Source organism: Pimephales promelas, chromosome 1 (assembly GCF_988280905.1).
Source record: "Pimephales promelas chromosome 1, fPimPro1.hap1.1, whole genome shotgun sequence".
NCBI lineage: Eukaryota > Metazoa > Chordata > Actinopteri > Cypriniformes > Leuciscidae > Pimephales > Pimephales promelas.
In genome coordinates this window covers 35,784,183-35,803,768 of record NC_142769.1, presented here as the reverse complement: position 1 = coordinate 35,803,768, position 19,586 = coordinate 35,784,183, and the positions used below count along the sequence as shown (strand labels likewise).

Genomic DNA, 19,586 nt, shown 5'->3' with positions numbered 1-19,586 from the left:
AATGCACAGAAAAGCCCATAAAGCTACTCAAGAATGGCTGATTGATTCCAAGCTGTTGGTGAAAACGCAATGTCTTCCTACTAAAAGGCAGTTTAGGTAATTTGTTCCAGATTTGGTTGGAAACTGGTTGAAAGTCTCTTCACATCCTGATAGCAACCACTAATTTAATGGTCTAAATGTATTTATATGTCCGTGGAAGGTGTAGGACCATATAATGTTTGTCTAATTAATGCATTCGGTCTGAGGGCAACGATACGATGTCCTACCTGGCTGTTAACACATGTATTTCCATACCCTGCTTGTTCAGACATCACACATCATCAGCTCATTTCATGCTATGCAGAGTTGTAGACAGACGTCAGTCACCGAGCAGTGCAACCTAAACGGCAGCCACCTTTTACAGTTCTTCCTGAACCAAAACAACTAGCTTATTCTGCGTTCACGCCATACTGTAATTTGAATGAGTTGGAAAACCGTGACATTATACTCCGAGCTTTTCGTGACTTGAATTTATGCGTTTCAATAGCAACACTATCAATGCCAAAATGAATCCGCAGCAGTCAGGTGATACAGGTCAGTGCTCTTTAAGTTATTTACGTCCATTATTATTGTAATGTTATGTGCTTTGAGACATGAGGCAGTTTAACTCTGGGTGCTTCTCAATTCTTATTTTTTGCATCTTTGTTTCCTTTCCTCGCATCTCAGCTCCACCCCTGTAGGATGCGAGGGAAGGCTGCAAGGAAAGAAGAGGAGGACGGAGAAATCGTTTGAAAGCTTGATCACTCAAGCGTAGGGTTGGGTATCGCGTTCAATGCTCTTTAGGTACCAATGGAATTGCCTCGACCACCGAGTATCAAAACATGTCTTGTTTTTCTGTACCAAATTTCAATACCTAAGGGGTTCAATACCTAGTCAACGTCAGTGAAACAAAAAGCATGCAACATGATTGGCTGTGGTGGAAAAACACTAACGTTAGTTTACGCGGTTGCCCAGAGAGACGTGGCTCGTCGCACGTGAGGCTGTAGTGTGTGTGTGTGTGTGTGTAAGCTTCTCGACTGTCCCCAAACCAGATAGATAGATAGAAAATATGTGGAAAAGATCAAAAGTGTACCTACTTATGTACCACACTGACTACCACACTGTACCACCAGAAGCACGCAATGCAATATTTTCGACAAGATAATAGGCTCTATGCACGAACCCTGCTGACGCGTGTCCGAAAGAATCTCAGCATCTTTACTTCCAAAAGCGCGTTCTGCAGGCCAAGTGTATAGCAGCAAAACTTTAATAAAATCCATTTTCTCCGAAACGGAGACAACGATTTTAGAAACGCAGATTCGCTAGTCGGATTTCGTACGTTATGAGAAAATACTAACCCTCAAAGTTGTTGATGTAGCTCGAAATATATAATTTAAATAACTTCTATTTTTCACTCTTGTGTGACAGCTAACTGCCTCACAGTGTTGTTAACATCATTCACTTTAACCGCAGGACGTTTTTATAAACAGCAAGTGTAATTTGACACTATCTCCACCTAACGCAAAACCAGCTTCTGACCATAGACTGACACAGCACCGGATGTAACTGGGCGTGCTGAGACAAACCCGGAAGCGATCGTGCATAGAGACTATTTCTGCCAAGACTGGTGTTGTGCCCTGCCAAATTATTACCCCCCTCCTTGAAGTTATTACCTAATTGCCTAATCCCAACCCTGTCCCTAATCCTAACCCCTCCCCCACAACTAATCCTAAACCTGTTGAAATATTCAAGATGGAAAATGCAAGGAGGAAAATATATATTGAAAATTTATATTAAAACACTTCCGCAAAGGATACACCTGTGCATCCTTGCTCATTACTCCTCTGGAAGCCGCCTCACTCTTCAATCCTTACCTCCTCGTGGTGGAATTCGAGAATTGAGATGTCTTCAAGATGGCTGAGCTCGATCGGTTTCCGGGTCCTAGGATGGAGGACAGAGGAGCGAGGAAATGAGAAGGGATATTGAGAAGCAAGCCCTTGTGATGCTTTGCTCCCTGCTGTATGCGTTCATGTGTTTTCCAGGAGGCGTGGCTTTGGGGAGCACTCTAAAGGGAGGGTGGGATCCAATGCTTTCAAAGCAACAGTATCCTGCTATTGCTAGCCTCTTCGAAAAATTGCCTACCTTACCTTTAAGGTTACGTTTGTAATGGCTCTTTTCCACTGCGTGGTACGACTCGGATCAGCACGGCATGGCTCGGTTTGCTTTTCCACTGCAGTTAGTACCGCTTCAAAGTGGGTGGGAATCGGGATTAATAGTCTGACTGTTATAGTTTATCCGCTCCTCTGCAACCAACGAGAGGAATGTCTGTACTTTGTCCACTGACCATGATTCAGCCATTTCTTTTTTTGGAAGTTTTCTTTCTTTCTTTTTTTCTTCAAGAAAGTCAAGCAAGTAGTTTTAAAACAGGTGCTACAGCGGTGGCTGTTCCTGGCTAAAGTGGTTATTTAAATCTAGCGGGTTTGATGTCTCGCAAATACAATGACGCGCTGGTAGTAGTGACAATTCTGTCTGACCAATCAGTGATTTACAGTGTGTTGTGTTCACGTCACATTTCAGTATCGGTACGCTTGGAATCTCAACAGAGGTGGTAACATTTAAAGCGAGCAGAAGCGAGCTGTACATGCAGTGGAAAAGCACCACAAGTGAGCCGTACCGAGCTGAGCCGTACCGTACCATGCATTGGAAAAGCGCCAAAGCATGCCTTACCGAACCATGCTGTACCGTACCATGCAGTGGAAAAGCGGCATAAGCCCAGTGTATTGGTAAAACATCTCACAAACCCTCAATAAAATGGGCATTAGGGGTGTAATATATCGTGTCACAATATATCGCAATACAAAAATGCAACAATATGTATTGTATCGTGGATAGCAACAAAATTAGTTAACCCAAAATAAAATAAAAAATGCATCCTCTGAATTGAGATGGAGCAGTAGTCGTGTCTGGTGTCATGCAGGGATGACATCAATACACACAAAGCATTTATGTTTATTTTTGGAAATGTATGTTTTTAATAAGTAACTAGGATAAGAAAGTTTGGGTGAGTGTGTGCAGTTTACATTGCAGAACAAGTATCGTAAAGTTATGTTTACCAAAGGCTTTATTTTATTGGCTTAATCTAAGCCCTGTCTGTGAAACTAGGCCTGAAACTGGGCACTCTCAAAAAGTTTAACATCAGCCAAAAAACTCTCCTTAAACCAAATAATTATAGTTTTGAAACAGGGCACTGTCACCTATCTCCTGTAGTTACGGACCAAGTCGGATTGGCGTGATTTGTGTGCGCCGTGCTGTGACGCTGTGCTGGTTCAGGTTTCTTCCTCCACAGGCTCTGGCTCTCGGCTTATTGGCTGACCTTGATAAGCCAATGCAGAAGTGGCTGGTGCAGCAGAAATATACCCTCTCCTTCCCGCGCCTGGCATTGGCATTCATTCAGAACCAGACCTGATGCTGTAAACAGCTAAAATAAACAAAGGGAGGATGCTAAATTAATCGCAGTGAAACGCACACACAAACGTCATTGCTCAGCGTTAAGTTTCAAACAAAGGAAGCTCCTGAAGAACAACAATTTAATTACATTTAAATAGCTTGGCCTTGCATAATGGAAAAAGGAAGCTGTTTGATGTGCCTGAAAAGTGGACTAGATTTTAAACAAATGTGTTAGCCAAAATATAAGAGTGGAAAACTGTGCTTCTACCTCTGTCTCTTTTTATAAAGTTTATAAAGTTGTTCCAGATAGTGTTGATAACTCTAACTGATATGTTTGTACAGTAGATACTTTAGAATTTGCTCTCAAATGTTCTCTTGAAGTAGGAGAGATCGAGGAGTGTTGTGTCTGCGATTCTTGTTTTGCACCATGTTTCTCTAATTTTGACGTACTGTTCTCCTATATCTGCTGCAAGGTAATATTGTTTAGAAACCAACTCTTATCCTTCAACTCCTCCCCCCAACACCAGGGTGGGTGGTAAATGAATGAGCTTGTGTGAGAACCTGTGATGATCCCCAGTTCTAAACTAGTTTACCGTCCACTAGTTAAAGGGATAGTTCACCCAAAAAGGAAAATTCTGATGAAGATATTTCTCATACTATGAAAGTCAATGTTTACCAAAAATGTTTGTTTACCGATATTCTTCAAAATATCTTCTCCTGCATAGAAAGTAAGTCATACAAGTTTGGAATGACATTATGACTGAATTTTCAGATTGAACTATTCCTTTAAGAATGGGGAAAAAAAATAATATGTAAGAGAGATTTGTATGCTCACATACTGTCTCCTTTTTTTGCCTTCAGCTAGTGTCCTGATGCCATGGCAACAACATGACCCTTGAAACTGCACCCAGGAGTCTCTTTGTCAGTTAGCACATTAGTAGAACCATCTCTCCCTTTTGTTCTCAGACCAGTATTTATCCATTGATTGAAATTGACTAGTACACAGGATTGAATTCTAATGGACTCACATGCAAGCACACACATACACACTAGGCATTTGCAACTGACATAATCACATTGTCTTATTTCTCTGTCAATCTCTAACTATGTCTCTCTGCCACTCTTTTGCTTTTTTGTAAGAGAATCTGAGCTTTCCAGAGTGAATTTCCTCTGGAAGAGCTGAAAATCCATTCTCCTCATTACCATGGAAACACTGTCAGATTCTGACGACCCCCTTGTTAAGGCGAAGGCGCTATTCCAGCCTGTATACACTTAAGAATGTCTCGGTGCACAAAGCTTCTTGCTTTGTCTTTTTTTGACATATTTGACAATTTATATTACCTTTTCACAACTGCTATTTATTACTTTACATATTTTTTTTGTGACACCCTGAAAGGAAATAATATTAAATAAATCTGTGGGTGCAGTGTGTGTGTGTGTGTGTGTGGGGGGGTGTATTTATTATAAATTATTTATTTATGCACATAATTATTTTCTTAAAATTCATGTGCCCTTGTATTCTTTAATCAGAACAATTTCCCCTCCCTCTTTTAGCAACTCTCATCTGATTCAATTTCAAGTTTATTTATAAAAACATTTAAAAACAATAAACATTGAACCAAATTGCTGTAGAATTGGGAAAATACAGTAAAAGAAAAAAAGGAAGAAAAAAAACAGTACTTAAAAGAACTTAAAGTAAAGCCATACAAATGATAACGAAGATGGGACTCGCATGACATCACAACAATAGCAACCACAACAATCCAATCAACTACAGACATACAAAATCCACCCTACATCTTTCTTGTTTGATAAATCTTCTTGTATGTCACAATAGGGAAGAAAATACACAATCTTTATGCTAATTTTAAATAAGTAATTTACTGCAATAACTTGATATAAAATTGAAAAAATGTTTATATAAAGTATATAATTAATCACAAAATGTATTCATTTTATTATATTTTTTGTTTATTATTATTTAATTGTTTTGCATGCATCTCTGTGGTCCAGTTACTTTTTGGAGTTTCTGGTGTGGTGTAGAGCTCATCTTAGTACAGAAAGTTCAGGTGATCATATGATTGAGTTTCCCCAGAACTGTAAGACTTCAGGAGCCGTCAGCACTTTTCTCAGTGTGGGGCACTAATGACTGAAGAGATGAGGTGACAGGAGAGTTGATGAAAGAGTGTAGGAGTGAGAGATGCAGGAGGCAGAGTAGGACTGCTGCGGCCTCATGCCTCACTGCCCTTCTGTTTCTGCCCGCTATGAGATGCCACAGCACTCTGCCCTTCCTTTCTGGCCCTTCCCCCTCACCTGCTTCATCTGTCCTCTGCCTTTTCCCTGCCCTCTGGACAACTGTCATAAATCACTTCTCCAGTCCTGACTCCTGACTCAACTTGTACTGAGCTCTTAGCCCAAGACCTCGACCCCAACTTCTTTTAGCCCTCTGTGACTGCAAGTCCCTCCTGCATACATGAGGCTAGGTATGTTTGAAATATACTGAAGCGTTTTAAGAGCCCCAATATTTGGAAGAACTAGATTTCAGGTAAATAACAAATGATTTTTCAATCTGCTGTTCATGTTCTAATATATTCAACTGCTGTGAGTTATTATATTTTGTTGAATTTTGTCAAGTATCACATGTCATGTATAGTGTGTATTATTATATAAACCGATGAAAGGAAAGTCAAAGTTTCAGAAGCTTTTTTACTTGTAGAAAAATATAGAAAAAAAGTAGCACTACTGTTTTTAGCATTGATAATAAGAAAGCAGCATAGAAGCCCAGCAGGCACCAGACAATGATATGACGTCAGACTGACGTCAACATCCAATGTCGGACGTTTTTATCTTCTGGCAACACAACTGACATCACACAATTTCAACATTTAAAACCTTGGTGTTGATGCTAAAGGGCAGTAAGGATGTGAACATGTAGAAAAATCTTTAAAGGGGTGGCATAATGCCCCTTTTTACAATATGTAAAATAAGTCTCTGTTTTTCCCAGAGTGTGTATGTGAAGTTTTAGCTCAAAATACCCCACAGATAACTTTTTATAGCATGTTGAAGGGTCAGTAAAAACCTGTCGTTTCGTGTGTGTCCCTTTAAATGCAAATGAGCTGCTGCTCCCGGCACAGAGGGAGGAGCTTCAAGAGCTGGTGTGTGTTAAGCCAAGTTCACGCTACAGGATTTTAAGCCCGATTTGCAAATAGTTGAGCTCGCCGATACGTCAGGGTGATATCGCGTGCAAATCACGGAGATTAGCAGACATTGAACGCTTGCCAATCTGTTAGTAGTCAACAACGCAACAAAGATGCTCGCAGACGACATAACTATCTATAATGTCTTTGATTAGCATATTCTGTCATGATAACCTATAAAATCGTTTGTATTGGAAGTTGGAACTGTTGTAAGATGCCTACAGAGTGACATGTTATTACATTTGTGTTACGTACTGTATTGAATGTGAAAACACGGATGCGACAGCTTGAGCAGACTCACAAATGTGCTTGACTACAACAACATGGGCTGTGTGTTCCAGAAGGCGGGGCTTATATACATTTTAGGGTTGGGATGTCACTAACCCGGGAGGAATGTAGTGAATGTTGTCCGATTCTTCTTTCTGTATCCAAAGACAACAACAACAGCAGCAGCACACGGATAATGAATAGTTCGGGGCAGATGGTGATCGCCTTTGTTTGTGCTTTGGTGCATCTCGCCATGTTTACCTCTACCTCTTGTTTACTGCCGGTATACTGAACTGCACGTGGGTTTTCTGGCACATACAAGAAGTTCCTCTACTCAAAAAAATTCGGGTTAGAAAAAGGGTACCCCAGGCCAGGGATCATAACCGGGTTTTTAAAATCCAGGATATGAGCATATTCGGGTTTTTGCCGGTGTTTACATGGCCGTTATTGCTAATATGCCGGTTTTGAACGGGTTATTGGCTGCATGTAAACGTAGTCACTGTGAACTGGGATTTGTTTTCTTTGTGCTAAACTTTACCACACCCTATGTAATGCATTGCCAACTACGTACATATTGGGCAGACAGCACTGAGGAGCTATTTATCAGTGTTCTGATATACAGTATTTGCAATAATCTGTTTTAGTCTGTCATTGGATCTGTCCATTTCCTGCTCTAAGAGTAAATGTTATCAACCAGCATGGGTCCGACGGCCCCCTCAGTCAGCTTTTAGAGATACGTGTAGGACTATGACTGGAACAAGAGGGTCTCGACCTCATCGAACCCCTCCATAATGGCAACACTTCCTGAGGCCTCTGGAGGTATTGGCTCATGCGTGGGAAAGCCTCAGAATTTAAGTGAGGTGAAAGGAGGAAAAAGAACAGAAAGTGGGTTATTCCAATGAAAGCTTGTTTACATGCATATTGGATCACTTTGTGCATATTTCATTTCACAAGTGTGCCAGCTGCCAAAAGGGCTGGCATGTAAGAAAGCTTTATTTGTGGAAAGATTCCCCAGCATAAGTGTATATTCCTTTATACACTTAAAAAACACAGATGCGCTAACACAGAAACCTAAAATTCTCTGGACAGCAGCATTTGTCCAAATTTCAATCTTAACCGTTCTATTTCATCAGAAACGATCTTAAAACAGGGTTTCAAGAGTAAAATACCGAACTAACCCTTTAAATCTCACGTCCTGAGGTGATTGCCGGGCATCATGTCGTCATGGCAGTTAGCCTTTTTCCGAGCCCCGCCCCCCTTAGTTACTGTTTCTACGTTCGTCAAACACAACCAGCGCAACAGATTGCCATGACGACAAAGGGTATTCTCCCGTGCGTGTCTGTGACCTTTTTTGGAGCAAAACCTCTGCGATATCATCCAGATCGAGACAAAAGGGGTTACAGTATGTATAACCTCTTTTGTATAATATCGGTATCGGCAGTTATGATGGTTGATAAATGAATATTTAAAAAATAAAATAAAAATGGACAAAACGCGCTTCAATCATCTCTCCTTGGTCTGTTATATTGAAAATGTATGTTTTACAATTTGCAGTATGATGTTGCTAAATTATGGCTCATCATAGACTAGCTAACCACAAAGCAAGCTAATGCCACTATCATCAGTGGTGGAAGACCGCTAACGTTAACATTAATGAGCTTGGAAACCACAATGAACTTTTTCTGCCTAAATAAAGTAATGATTACCGTATTTATAACTAGCATATCTGTAGTTACAGTCCCTGCATTGTAAAATGTAAATTATACTTGCGAGGAGTGAACATTTAGACAAAAGTATCAAACGTATCATCTTGTGCAGAAAAGTTAGCCTTTTTTTTCACACGTGTGTGAAATCCAATAATATTTACTTAAAAAATAATATCGGTTGATATATCGGAATATCGGATTTTAAAACCCAAAAATATTTGTATCGGTATCGGCCTTCAAAATCCTTTATCGGTCGGGCTCTAATAAAAATAAGAAATTAAGGAGACACGACTACTATTGAGGCTAATGCTTACCGGTCTCAAGCAAAATCAGAAAAAACCCATGACCATGCTAACGCTACTTCAAGTGCAACCAGCATAGCCTGAAGATTTTATAAACTGGTTCAGTGGCTAATTTTTTGGAGTTAGAAATATATAACTTGCGCTGCATATTTAGTAATTTTGCCTTCGATACAGGAGTACACATTCGCTTTAACAAGCAGGTTGTTCATTACCACAGCAGCCGTTTGTGTCATGCTGAATGTGATTTTCGTGTTTAAAAAGTAACTAACATTGACAACAAGCTGCTGGTGGATGGCACCGTCCGTCTCTATTGCCTGACATGAATGAATCTCCCTAATAAGGGCATCTGTTTGTTTATTTGTTGGTTTGATTTTCTCTCCCTGTGCAGCAGCATTCATCTCCTCATTAATCTCTGTGTCCGCTCGGATCATTGGCCATCTCTGTTAGATTTCCCCCTGTGATTTAATGGAAGGGGCTGTAGTTCAAGGCTTCAGAGTTACTCTCGCCGCGGTGTCCGGTGGCCAGTTGAGGGTGTAACTTATGGTCGGGGTTAATCAACACATTTCCCCCCTTGGGAAATCTCCATCTTAAACCCATCCGGTGCTCCTCAAAGCAGGGACAAACTATGAGAAGTAGTTTTTAAATGCCAGCTTTAATCAGTGCGAGTTCTCTGCTCAGCTTGCCAGTCGCCATTTCCTCAGTTAAGCACCTCACTGTCATCTGTGACTGAAAGGTGTGAGGTTTTAATAGGAAAACCTGCTGTGGCTGTCTGCTGTTGTATTTTAGTAACCACCTCTCCTGACCTTGGACTACTTCTGCTGCCCAGACCCCTTGCTGGTGAGAGCAATTCACCATTGATGCAAACATTAAAACACATTTGAGACAGGAAACACCAAAAATGTAGTGTGCTAGACAGTGTCACTTAGATTGTTTGACCTTTCTTAAATGACATTATAAAGTATTAAGTAGTTCTTTAGCAAATCCCGCACACTTTTAGTAAAGATGATAATTGGCTGGGACAAGTGTCAGCTTTGTGCTTGAATTTATTAAACATATAAATTATGCATTGCAAAAAGGACAGTGCAACATAAATTATGCAGTGTTTATCATTGTAATTAGAATGGATTAGACCGACCGAATTTAGGATGATGAGAATAACATGCATTTCCTAGACTTTGTTTCTAAATTTAGTAAATGAAACGTGTCCCACGATGGCTTTTGAACATGTATCTGAATTTATTTGCATGATCTGATGTGTGCATGTAAATTTATGAATATGAGAAGAGTATTTGTTTAAATGCATAGTGTTTTACTCATCTGCGTAGCTCATGAATAGATTAGGCCAGCCATTATCCAGTTTCCCATTTTTAAAACCTTGATCTGAAGTGTTTCGAGGACCTGCCGAGAAGAATATTGACAGAATAAAAAAGACAGAAAAGTCTATTTTCTATCTTTTATTGGAGACCTCAGGGCATGCAAGTTGCTGACACGTCACTTTCTGTCTGACCTTCATGCTCTCTGATTAGGATGGACTTGCCTGTTGGTCATGTGATTCCTACGTGCCTTTAATGCATTTGCTTTTGTTCTGTTTCTGCTGTCACATGTCATCAAATACATTCAATTTAGTGGAGCCCCTGAGCGACTAATCTTTTTCATGATTTTTTTTTTTGTAGAGGAAAAAATATTTATACACCTCTCTCTATTATTATTTTTATTATTTTTTTGGCTTGACAAACAGTCTACCACCCCAATGAGAGCTTAGCTCACAACAGCAACCATCTAGATCACCCTAGCAACTATAAAGGAACACGAAAAGCCATACCTCAGCATCAAAACACCATAGTAAATTGGAGCTGGCCTCTATTGACTTTGGACAGTGTACTGATATAACATTGAAAATACCTAGCAACTACCTATGATGCCTAGCAATCACACAAACACCCTAGTAACTGCTTAGCAACACCATTGCAACCACCCAGAACACCCTACAGCACCCACCCAAAACATCTAGCAGCCACCTAACAATGCCATATCAACCACTCAGAACATCCTTGCAACCACCTAGCGATACACTAGCAACACCCTAGCAACCACAAAGAACACGCTAGCAGCTCAAATAATTAATGCTAGCAAAGTGCTGAAACATGTTAGCAATCTGGTAATTCAGCTAAACACAAGCTTCATAGTAGTGTTTGTGAGTAGTGAATTCATGCTAGCGATCTGGTAAACTATGCTAACAACATGCTAATTCACACAATAAAACATGTTTGCAACATGTTAATTTGTGTTAGAAACATACTAAAACATAATAGCATTGTGATTAAACATGCTACTTCATGCTAGCAACAAACATTATTAATGCTAGCAACTTGTTAAAACATGCTAGTCCATTTTAGCTATGTGGTAAAACTGTTGTTTGTCCAGACAAGGCCCTTATTTTGTTGTTCTTAATTAAAAATAAATATTATTATAGGCCTATCCATTTCCAGGTTGCTATAAGTTGTTTACGAATCTAAAACTCTAAAAATCTAGAATTCATTCAACTATTTTAATAAATAAATAAACAAATACAAAAATTAAAGTATGCCAGCAGCCCCTCACGGACAACTGCTGGCCACACAAAACAGAAACAAAACGCGACATAATAAACCAGGCCTGTTCCTCTCTAGATCTTCACTGGCTTCGCTCCTCCTTTATGCTTCCGCTCCTCTGTGAGAGATGCGAGACCGGTGCGTTGCGCAGGTGTCGCTCATTATCAATCACGCCACCGGCCTTGTGCCGCTCTTACGGCCCTCGGCCTTGTCCTCCACACTGCAATGTTGTTATCTCAACAAAATGATCTATCATTTTCCCACTATTAATATGACATTCCCACAAATAATATCTCTTGGCCACGACATATTATCATGTTCCCACGAGTTAACCGAACATGTCCCCTCCTGGTCACCATAGCAACTTTGTAGGTATATTACCTTGAACTAACTTAATATAGTCCTGTTTTTTTCCTTTAAAATATATATCTGATGTACTTTTAGTATGACTCATATACAATATTGTAGATGTTACATTTAATATGACATGATATGATTCACTAGTGAGGCTCAATTCAATAGTGTAGATGCATCCCAGATAGCAAACTGACATTGAATCAACGTGGAAATATGACATCGAAACAACGTTGATCTGACATAGTTTTGCTCATCGAATTAACGTTGAACCAACGTCAGATGCATCATTCTTTCAAAACTAACGGAAAATCAACTTAAAATCAACGCGTTGTTTCAACGTTATGAAAGCAAACCAATTTTCGATTTCATTTATCTTTGAAGAATGCCGCGTCTGACGTTGGTTCAACGTTAATTCGATGAGCAAATCAACGTTGTTTCAATGTCATGAGAGACGTCGTTTCCACGTTGATTCAATGTCAGTTTGCTGTCTGGGATGTAATTGCGGGGGAGAATGTGCTCATTTTTTTCAGGTCTGTTAGGGAGAAAAAAGTGTTGAGAGTCGAGACTGATATAATAAAAAGAAAAAAGTATACTGCAAAATATCTTGAATGAAAATATGAAGAATATTGTAATAGTCTCAGGGGGTCTCTCATTTGATCCACGTTATCTCAGTGAAATTTTCAGGAATGTGTCCTGGTGTTTGACCTCACTAAAGCACATCTCTCTTAGTCATTCTTAACACAAAAAGGTTAATAGGCACTCCTGTGGGACTGAGGCACTCTCAAACCTCTGCCTGGTCACATTTCATACCATTTTACTCCGTATAGCTTGTAGTTAAGTAGTTGTTCTGCACACCCCAGAGGCCCATTATAATAATCAATGAATCTCTCTTCAATAAGAATGTCCCTTTGTAATTACAATGGACTTGCTAATCACTCAATTCACTTTCAATTTCTTCATTCCAAGCCATTTTAAGTGTAGAGTCCCCATTCCAATCCCTTTCTCAATTAGTGCTATGGCCTAAAGGTTAAGGATCTGGGTGTCTTTCAGCCCGAGTACCGGTTCAGGCCCGCATGGGCGTAACCTGTGGTTAAAGTGGGATTTGGCAGGTGGGGGAACCCTCAAATTTTCAGTAGGTGCAACATATCGAGTATCGTGGTATATAGCTATACTTTTTGGATCAAGACTGTCGCTGTGGCTCCAAGTTTCACTTATTTTAATGGTTTTATTTTGGCCCATCTACACTGATATCATGACGATACTATGTTAAAATTGCTTATCACGGGGACAAAAATTTAGCCCTGGCACTGTAGCCATGCCAGCCCATATTATCATCCCTCGCCCCACCCACAGACATGTGCATTTAAAAGTGAGGTATTTAGGGGGGTTGGGGGGTATGCTCCCCTGAGAAAAAAATATTTCTCTGACCTACATATGTGAAATTTAGCGCTTTTGAAGGCTGAAAAAAATTATAAAAATTAAAATTAAGTTTAAAAAATTATATAATAGCTTTAAAACCATGTCAGCGGGCATTAGATTATTTTGTCAATACCTGCTCTCTCCTCATCTATATCTTTCTTTTTTTCTCAGTCTCCTTATCCTGCCCTATTTCTTTCCCTCCTAAAGCTGAACTTTGACTGATGGTCTTTTCATTTTCGCCTTAAACATAGGCTTAACTGATATGTTTTATGTAAGTAAATTTACTTGAATTTACCAGGTCAGTATTGCCACCTTCTACAAGCTTTGGAATTTTAAAAGTCATTTTAAATAATACAAATTGTAGGCTGTGTTTAACGCAGTTTGTGGAATTGGCAGACGTTCCCTCATCATGCGCTGTGCAAACGCATCAAAGCATTCTCAGGTATAAATATGCAGCATTAATGCACGTGATTTTGAACAAATAATGTTTAATGCCGATATACAATGGTTGCATAATGTTAAAACTAATCCTGCTAATGATGTCTTTGTACGACCCTATAGAACAGTGGCTAGGGAAAACAAATGTCAGGTGAAATATATCGAACCTAAAACTAACTTTACCGCGCACAATCACCATTTGTAATCGCTTGCGTTCAGCGGGGAGGAAGGGAGGTTGGTCGGTCGGTCAGTCGGCCCATATCGCAGCCCATTCTCACCCCCAAGGCGTCACTTAACTGACGCCATGGGAAGCATTTGGACATGCTTCAATATCTGACGCTTTAGGCGCCCTTTAGCGTCAGTAAGATGACGCCCTAGGATCGCGTGTACCCTACCCCCACCCCACACCTAAACCTAACCGCGTCCTCTAACAGACGCTTTCCTTTAGCGTCAGTTAGATGACGCCGTAGGATCGCGTCATGTAAGTGACGCTAAAGGGCGCCTAAAACGTCAAATATTGAAGCATGGTCAAAGGTGACGCCTTGGGGTGAGAATGCGTTGCATATCGGGACCAGTGAGATTTGTTGAGATTAATGAATCTATTTATTTATTAATTTATCCGAGGTGCTGGAACGCAGTTCTGGCCCTCTTTAACCCCTTGGCGTAACCAAGAAACGAAGCGCAGTTACTAAGATTGCCATCGAGCACAAAGCACTCAAATGCAGTTAATTTTTTTAGGTGACTGTCCCTGAAATCAGTGTCCTGTAAACAAAAGGATATGCTGAATGACAAAGTAATTGCTTCAAAGGCACTTACAAATTATCCTATTGTACACTCACCTGAAGGATTATTAGGAACACCATACTAATACTGTGTTTGACCCCCTTTCGTCTTTACAACTGCCTTAATTCTAAGTGGCATTGATTCAACAAGGTGCTGAAAGCATTCTTTAGAAATGTAGCCCCATCTTGATAGTATAGCATCTTGCAGTTGATGGAGATTTGTGGGATGCACATCCAGGGCACGAAGCTCCCATTCCACCACATCCCAAAGATGCTCTATTGGGTTGAGATCTGGTGGTGACTGTACATTTTAGTACAGTGAACTCATTGTCATGTTTAAGAAACCAATTTGAAATGATTCAAGCTTTGTGACATGGTGCCTTATCCTGCTGGAAGTAGCCATCAGAGGATGGGTACATGGTGGCCATTTAAGGGATGGACATGGTCAGAAACAATGCTCAGGTAGGCCGTGGCATTTAAACGGTGCCCAATTGGCACTAAGGGGCCTAAAGTGTGCCAAGAAAACATCCCCCACACCATTACACCACCACCACCAGCCTGCACAGTGGTAACAAGGCATGATGGATCCATGTTCTCGCCAGATTCTGACTCTACCATCTGAATGTCTCAACAGAAATCGAGACTCATCAGACCAGGCAACATTTTTCCAGTCTTCAACTGTCCAATTTTGGTGAGTTCTTGCAAATTGTAGCCTCTTTTTCCTATTTGTAGTGGAGATGAGTGGTACCCGGTGGGGTCTTCTGCTGTTGTAGCCGCATACTGCACGTTTTTCTCTTTTCACATCATTCTTTGTAAACCCGAGAAAAATTTGTGCGTTCAGGCTGGTCATTATCTTGACCAGCACCACACCCCTAAATGCATTGAAGCAACTGCCATGTGATTGGTTGATTAGATAATTGCATTAATGAGAAATTGAACAGGTGTTCCTAATAATCCTTTAGGTGAGTGTATGTTGTAGTTACCTAGAAAGCATATGGCTGTAACATTCTCTTGTCTAGTGGCAAAGTGCCCATTCTAATTAAGCCCGAGCTTTAACTCTGTTAATGCCGCCGATGGTCAGGCTACCATCGGCTGCCCTTTAGACCTCTGCAGGATCAAATGAGGGTAACTTAAGCAGATTGAGAGTGAAAAAGGTCAGCAGGTAGTCATTGCAATGGCTCTTGTTTAGATAGTCACTTTGAAAGGAGTGACGTTTTATGTGGATTAAAATAGCACCGTTGCATTCAGATGCTTTTGGCTGAACAATATTTAATCTGTGTATCGAATTTGTTTACTGACAGTTAAGTGCATGTGTTCAGGATTAAAAAATGCATTGTGCCTTCTCTCCCCTTCTTCACGTCTCCCTCTCTCTTATTTCTGTCTCCCATCCCCCTCTTCCATTAGGTAATCACCGGTCACAAAGCTCAAATCACAGGATGCTCAATTTTGATCTCATTTGCATCCAGACCTTTTTGTGAGCTGGATGAACCACGGTGTTTTGTAAATCACCTCATATTATCTTTAGATTCTCTGAAAATCTATTGCCGTGCCATCTGAGAGAGCTCCATGCACGCTCTCTCACTGTCTGTCTCTCTTTGCTTCTCACCCCCACTCTTGCTTTCCACGAGCATGTGCGCGTCTCTCTTTCTCTCTCTCCCTCCCTCTCTCTCTCTCTCTTTTTTGTGCGTATATACATGCACACTTTTCCTCTCTCCTACCTCACACACAAACGCTCAGCTGCTGTCACTTGCCACTGGCTTCTGTCAGAGTTTCTCTCTGATTGTTTTCAGAACAGAAAGTGCTTCGCGAGGAGCGCGCAGAAACAATGTGTCGCTCCTGACCAACACTGTATGGATTAGTCGGCTATTCAGAGCACTAATGAGATTACAGAGTCACAACAGACATGGGTCCTAGCGGCATGGTACCTTTTGTCGCGCTTCTTGAGGAGTGTTTTCCTTGTCAGTCCCTCAGTACTGGAAATGGCGCTCTGAAAGTGACAGACGTGGACCCAGCGCAGGCGGATGCAAGGGAATAGACGCGCGCAAGCTCACCTATGTTGGTTTCGTGGCGGTATTGGTGGACAATATGAAGTACCAGAAATACATAACAGTGATGCAGATGGCCATGGGAGTGACAGCCTCCAACAAAGACGACTGCATCCCTCCGAAGAGACAGCTGTGGTGAGTATAAACTGAACAGTTTGAGAAGTGAGTGAGTGAGTGAGTGTGGAATGGGAGGAGAGTGAAGTGTGACGTGCACTGAGCTTTACAGCTGTTATGTTATGTCTCTTTTGTTTGCCAAAGTGAGTTTTTGCTGTCTTTTTTCTCATGTTCTTTTTTCATTTCTTGTCTCTGATTTGTTTGTTTTTTCTGTACATATGACTTTTATTTTTGTCTCATTGATATGTTGATGCGCTGTAACCCCCCCCCCCCCCCCTCTCTCTCTCTTTTCGCACACAAGTGATTGAATCATTTCTTCACTGGTATAACAAAAGCTTACATATGGAGCTATAGATAATGTTGTTGATGCCGATTAATTGAGTTGGAGATGCTAAAACATTATGTCAAATAGTTGAATATTTTTGTAAGGATCTTTTCCTTTGCTTTGGGCTTGGTTATTTTTTTCATTTTCATTCTTCAGTGCCTCTACACTGAACACACTCAGACAGCTTATTAATCACATGGGTGCAGCCACTCAAATCCATTTAACAATTACCTCTCAGTGCATTTGTAACATTCTACCAAATAGAAGAACAAAATTATATATATTAGATATATTTTTTCAGCGGTATGTGTCCATTATCTAAATTATATTTGTGTGGACTGGTTGAATGAAGGCGGAAGCTGGTTAGTCTTAAATTTATAATACACACAGACCTTTCTATTTTTTTTGTTATATTTTACTTATTTTGAATTGTACTTACTTCATATTTTTTAAAGATCCAGAACATTTCTGTTCCATTGAAACACCTGCTGGCATCTGAACCAGTGGATTGTGATTCCTCACATCTGGTCCTCTAAGATACTGAAATTCTGAATAAACCATGTTTTGTGTGTTATGCACACCCACTTTATTATTTACTGTTTAAATGGTTCTAAAATTTGATCTGTTATGGAATGCAGTGAGTAAAGGAACTTCATATTGATGAATGTGTAAGGCAGGGAGGTGATACTGTAATATATAATATTCATATATATATAAAGAGTTCAGATGCAAAAGCCTCTGTCCCATTTGAAATTTTCTTCTAAAATGATCATTTTTATCAAGCTTGTATATTTAAGTTCAGTAATTTCACTTAAATGGCAATGAAGATTACCTATTAATTGCCATTTAAGTGAAATTACGGAACTTAAATATACAAGCTTGATAAAAATGACCATTCTAGAAGAAAATTTCAAATGGCATTTAGAGGCTTTTGCATCTGAACTCTTCATATATATATGTATAATCTATAATATATACTGTAATATATGTAATATATATATAATTCAATTTTTTTACACGATTTGTGTGCGTTTTTGTTTTTTCACTTGTGTTCTCCTCAAAAGGCTCACAGGGTGTCATGAGTTAGCAGCTCCACCTCCCCATCAGCACAGCAGTTGTGTGCATTGGTAAAGGAGATGGGCTTTTCATCAGAATTATTATGTTATATTATTGTCATGATGGAGGCATCTGTCCAACCTGCTAGATCACGGTTATTGGCCCAATGCTGCTTCCTTCTCACTGTTGACAGTGGTAGGCGACCGTTGTATTGCACCCTCCCAGATGTCTGTCTGTTGCATCTTGCAAGCCATTGTTCTCCCACTTGCTTAATGATGCATGAACTCACCCAGAAACATCATGCCCCAAACTGAGAGGGCACGTGGCCCCTCACAGTTTTGAGCAGAGTGCAATTTAAAAATATAAATATATGTACATAAATATGCTAATATAAATCATATAATGTACAAAAACATTTGTCTGAAACGCCAAACGGCAACGTGCGATAAGCTGCTGTCGAATCACGACACAGGAACCGCTGGCACAATCAGAACCCGTTACGTAATTTCTGAAGGAGGGACTTCATAGAACAAGGAAGTCATCGGCCCGTTTTTTGGACAGTGAAAACCAGTGGTGGAGGAAGTACTGAATCTCAGTACTTAAGTAAAAGTACAAATAACCAGATAAATATTTACTTCAGTAAAAGTAGAAGTAAAACAATGACAACCATACTTAAGTAAAAAGTAAAAAGTACCTGATTTTAAATGTACTTAAGTATTAAAAGTAAAAGTACTTGCATAATAATTGATTCTCTTAATGACTATTTTCTAATGATTAATAAAACATTTAATTCTAACTCATTCAACCTAATACTCATATAATGATGTTCAATAATGATGGAAAAAAATTGTTGTCACCATTTCTGAAACAAGCTTGCAATTAGGCAATATAAGCCATATCCTTACTATGTGTTAATAACTATGTTTGGCCGTAAACGCGATCATTTATGGTGTAATTCTGAACCTCTTGGCTTGCCATAATCCTAACCAAACGTATATTACACACGGTGCGTTTCCTAAGCATGTAAAAACACATTTTCGCGTATAAATTGCACGATAAACACATTGCGTGCGAGACGCATTTAGTTGATGTATCTATGGCAACCAAACGTCACTGGTGAGACAAACGTGCAACGAACGGACGGTCAGATTACGTTTTGGCAGGGGAAAAACTGATCAGAAAATGTAATGAAAATGTAACAGAAGTTGTAGAAATGTAGTGGAGTAGAAAGTATAATAATTGCTGCAAAATGTAACGAAGTAAAAGTAAAAAGTATGCACTATTTATTCTACTTAAGTAAAGTAAAGATACGTGAAAAATGTACTTAAGTAAAGTAACGAAGTATTTGTACTTCGTTACATTCCACCACTGGTGAAAACAGCGGTATACTGATAAGTAAATTGTGTGAAAAATATTGTTTTTTTTACACGCGAAACATGAACATATGAAGAGTTCAGATGCAAAAGCCTCTAAATGCCATTTGAAATTTTCTCCTTTAATGATGATTTTTATCAAACTTGTA

At 39.8% G+C, this 19,586-nt stretch overlaps 2 protein-coding genes across 12 annotated transcripts in view; one reads left to right on the top strand and one right to left on the bottom strand.

Moving 5' to 3' along the window:
- terb2 (telomere repeat binding bouquet formation protein 2) overlaps positions 1-16,540 on the bottom strand; it is a 29,668-nt gene extending 13,128 nt beyond the window's left edge. For both annotated transcript variants that reach the window (XM_039685560.2, XM_039685561.2), the window contains exons 1-2: positions 16,450-16,540; positions 3,294-3,496 (exon numbers count right to left, since the gene is read on the bottom strand). In XM_039685560.2, the coding sequence (XP_039541494.2) occupies positions 3,294-3,468 (175 nt within the window). In that variant the 5' untranslated portion in view covers positions 3,469-3,496; positions 16,450-16,540. The remainder of the gene's footprint in view (positions 1-3,293; positions 3,497-16,449) is intronic.
- A 56-nt stretch (positions 16,541-16,596) lies between these two features.
- The window catches only part of tjp1a (tight junction protein 1a), a 125,780-nt gene continuing 122,790 nt past the window's right edge, over positions 16,597-19,586 (top strand). For all 10 annotated transcript variants that reach the window (XM_089129551.1, XM_089129558.1, XM_089129557.1 and 7 more), the window contains exon 1: positions 16,597-16,704. In XM_089129551.1, the coding sequence (XP_088985677.1) occupies positions 16,610-16,704 (95 nt within the window). In that variant the 5' untranslated portion in view covers positions 16,597-16,609. The remainder of the gene's footprint in view (positions 16,705-19,586) is intronic.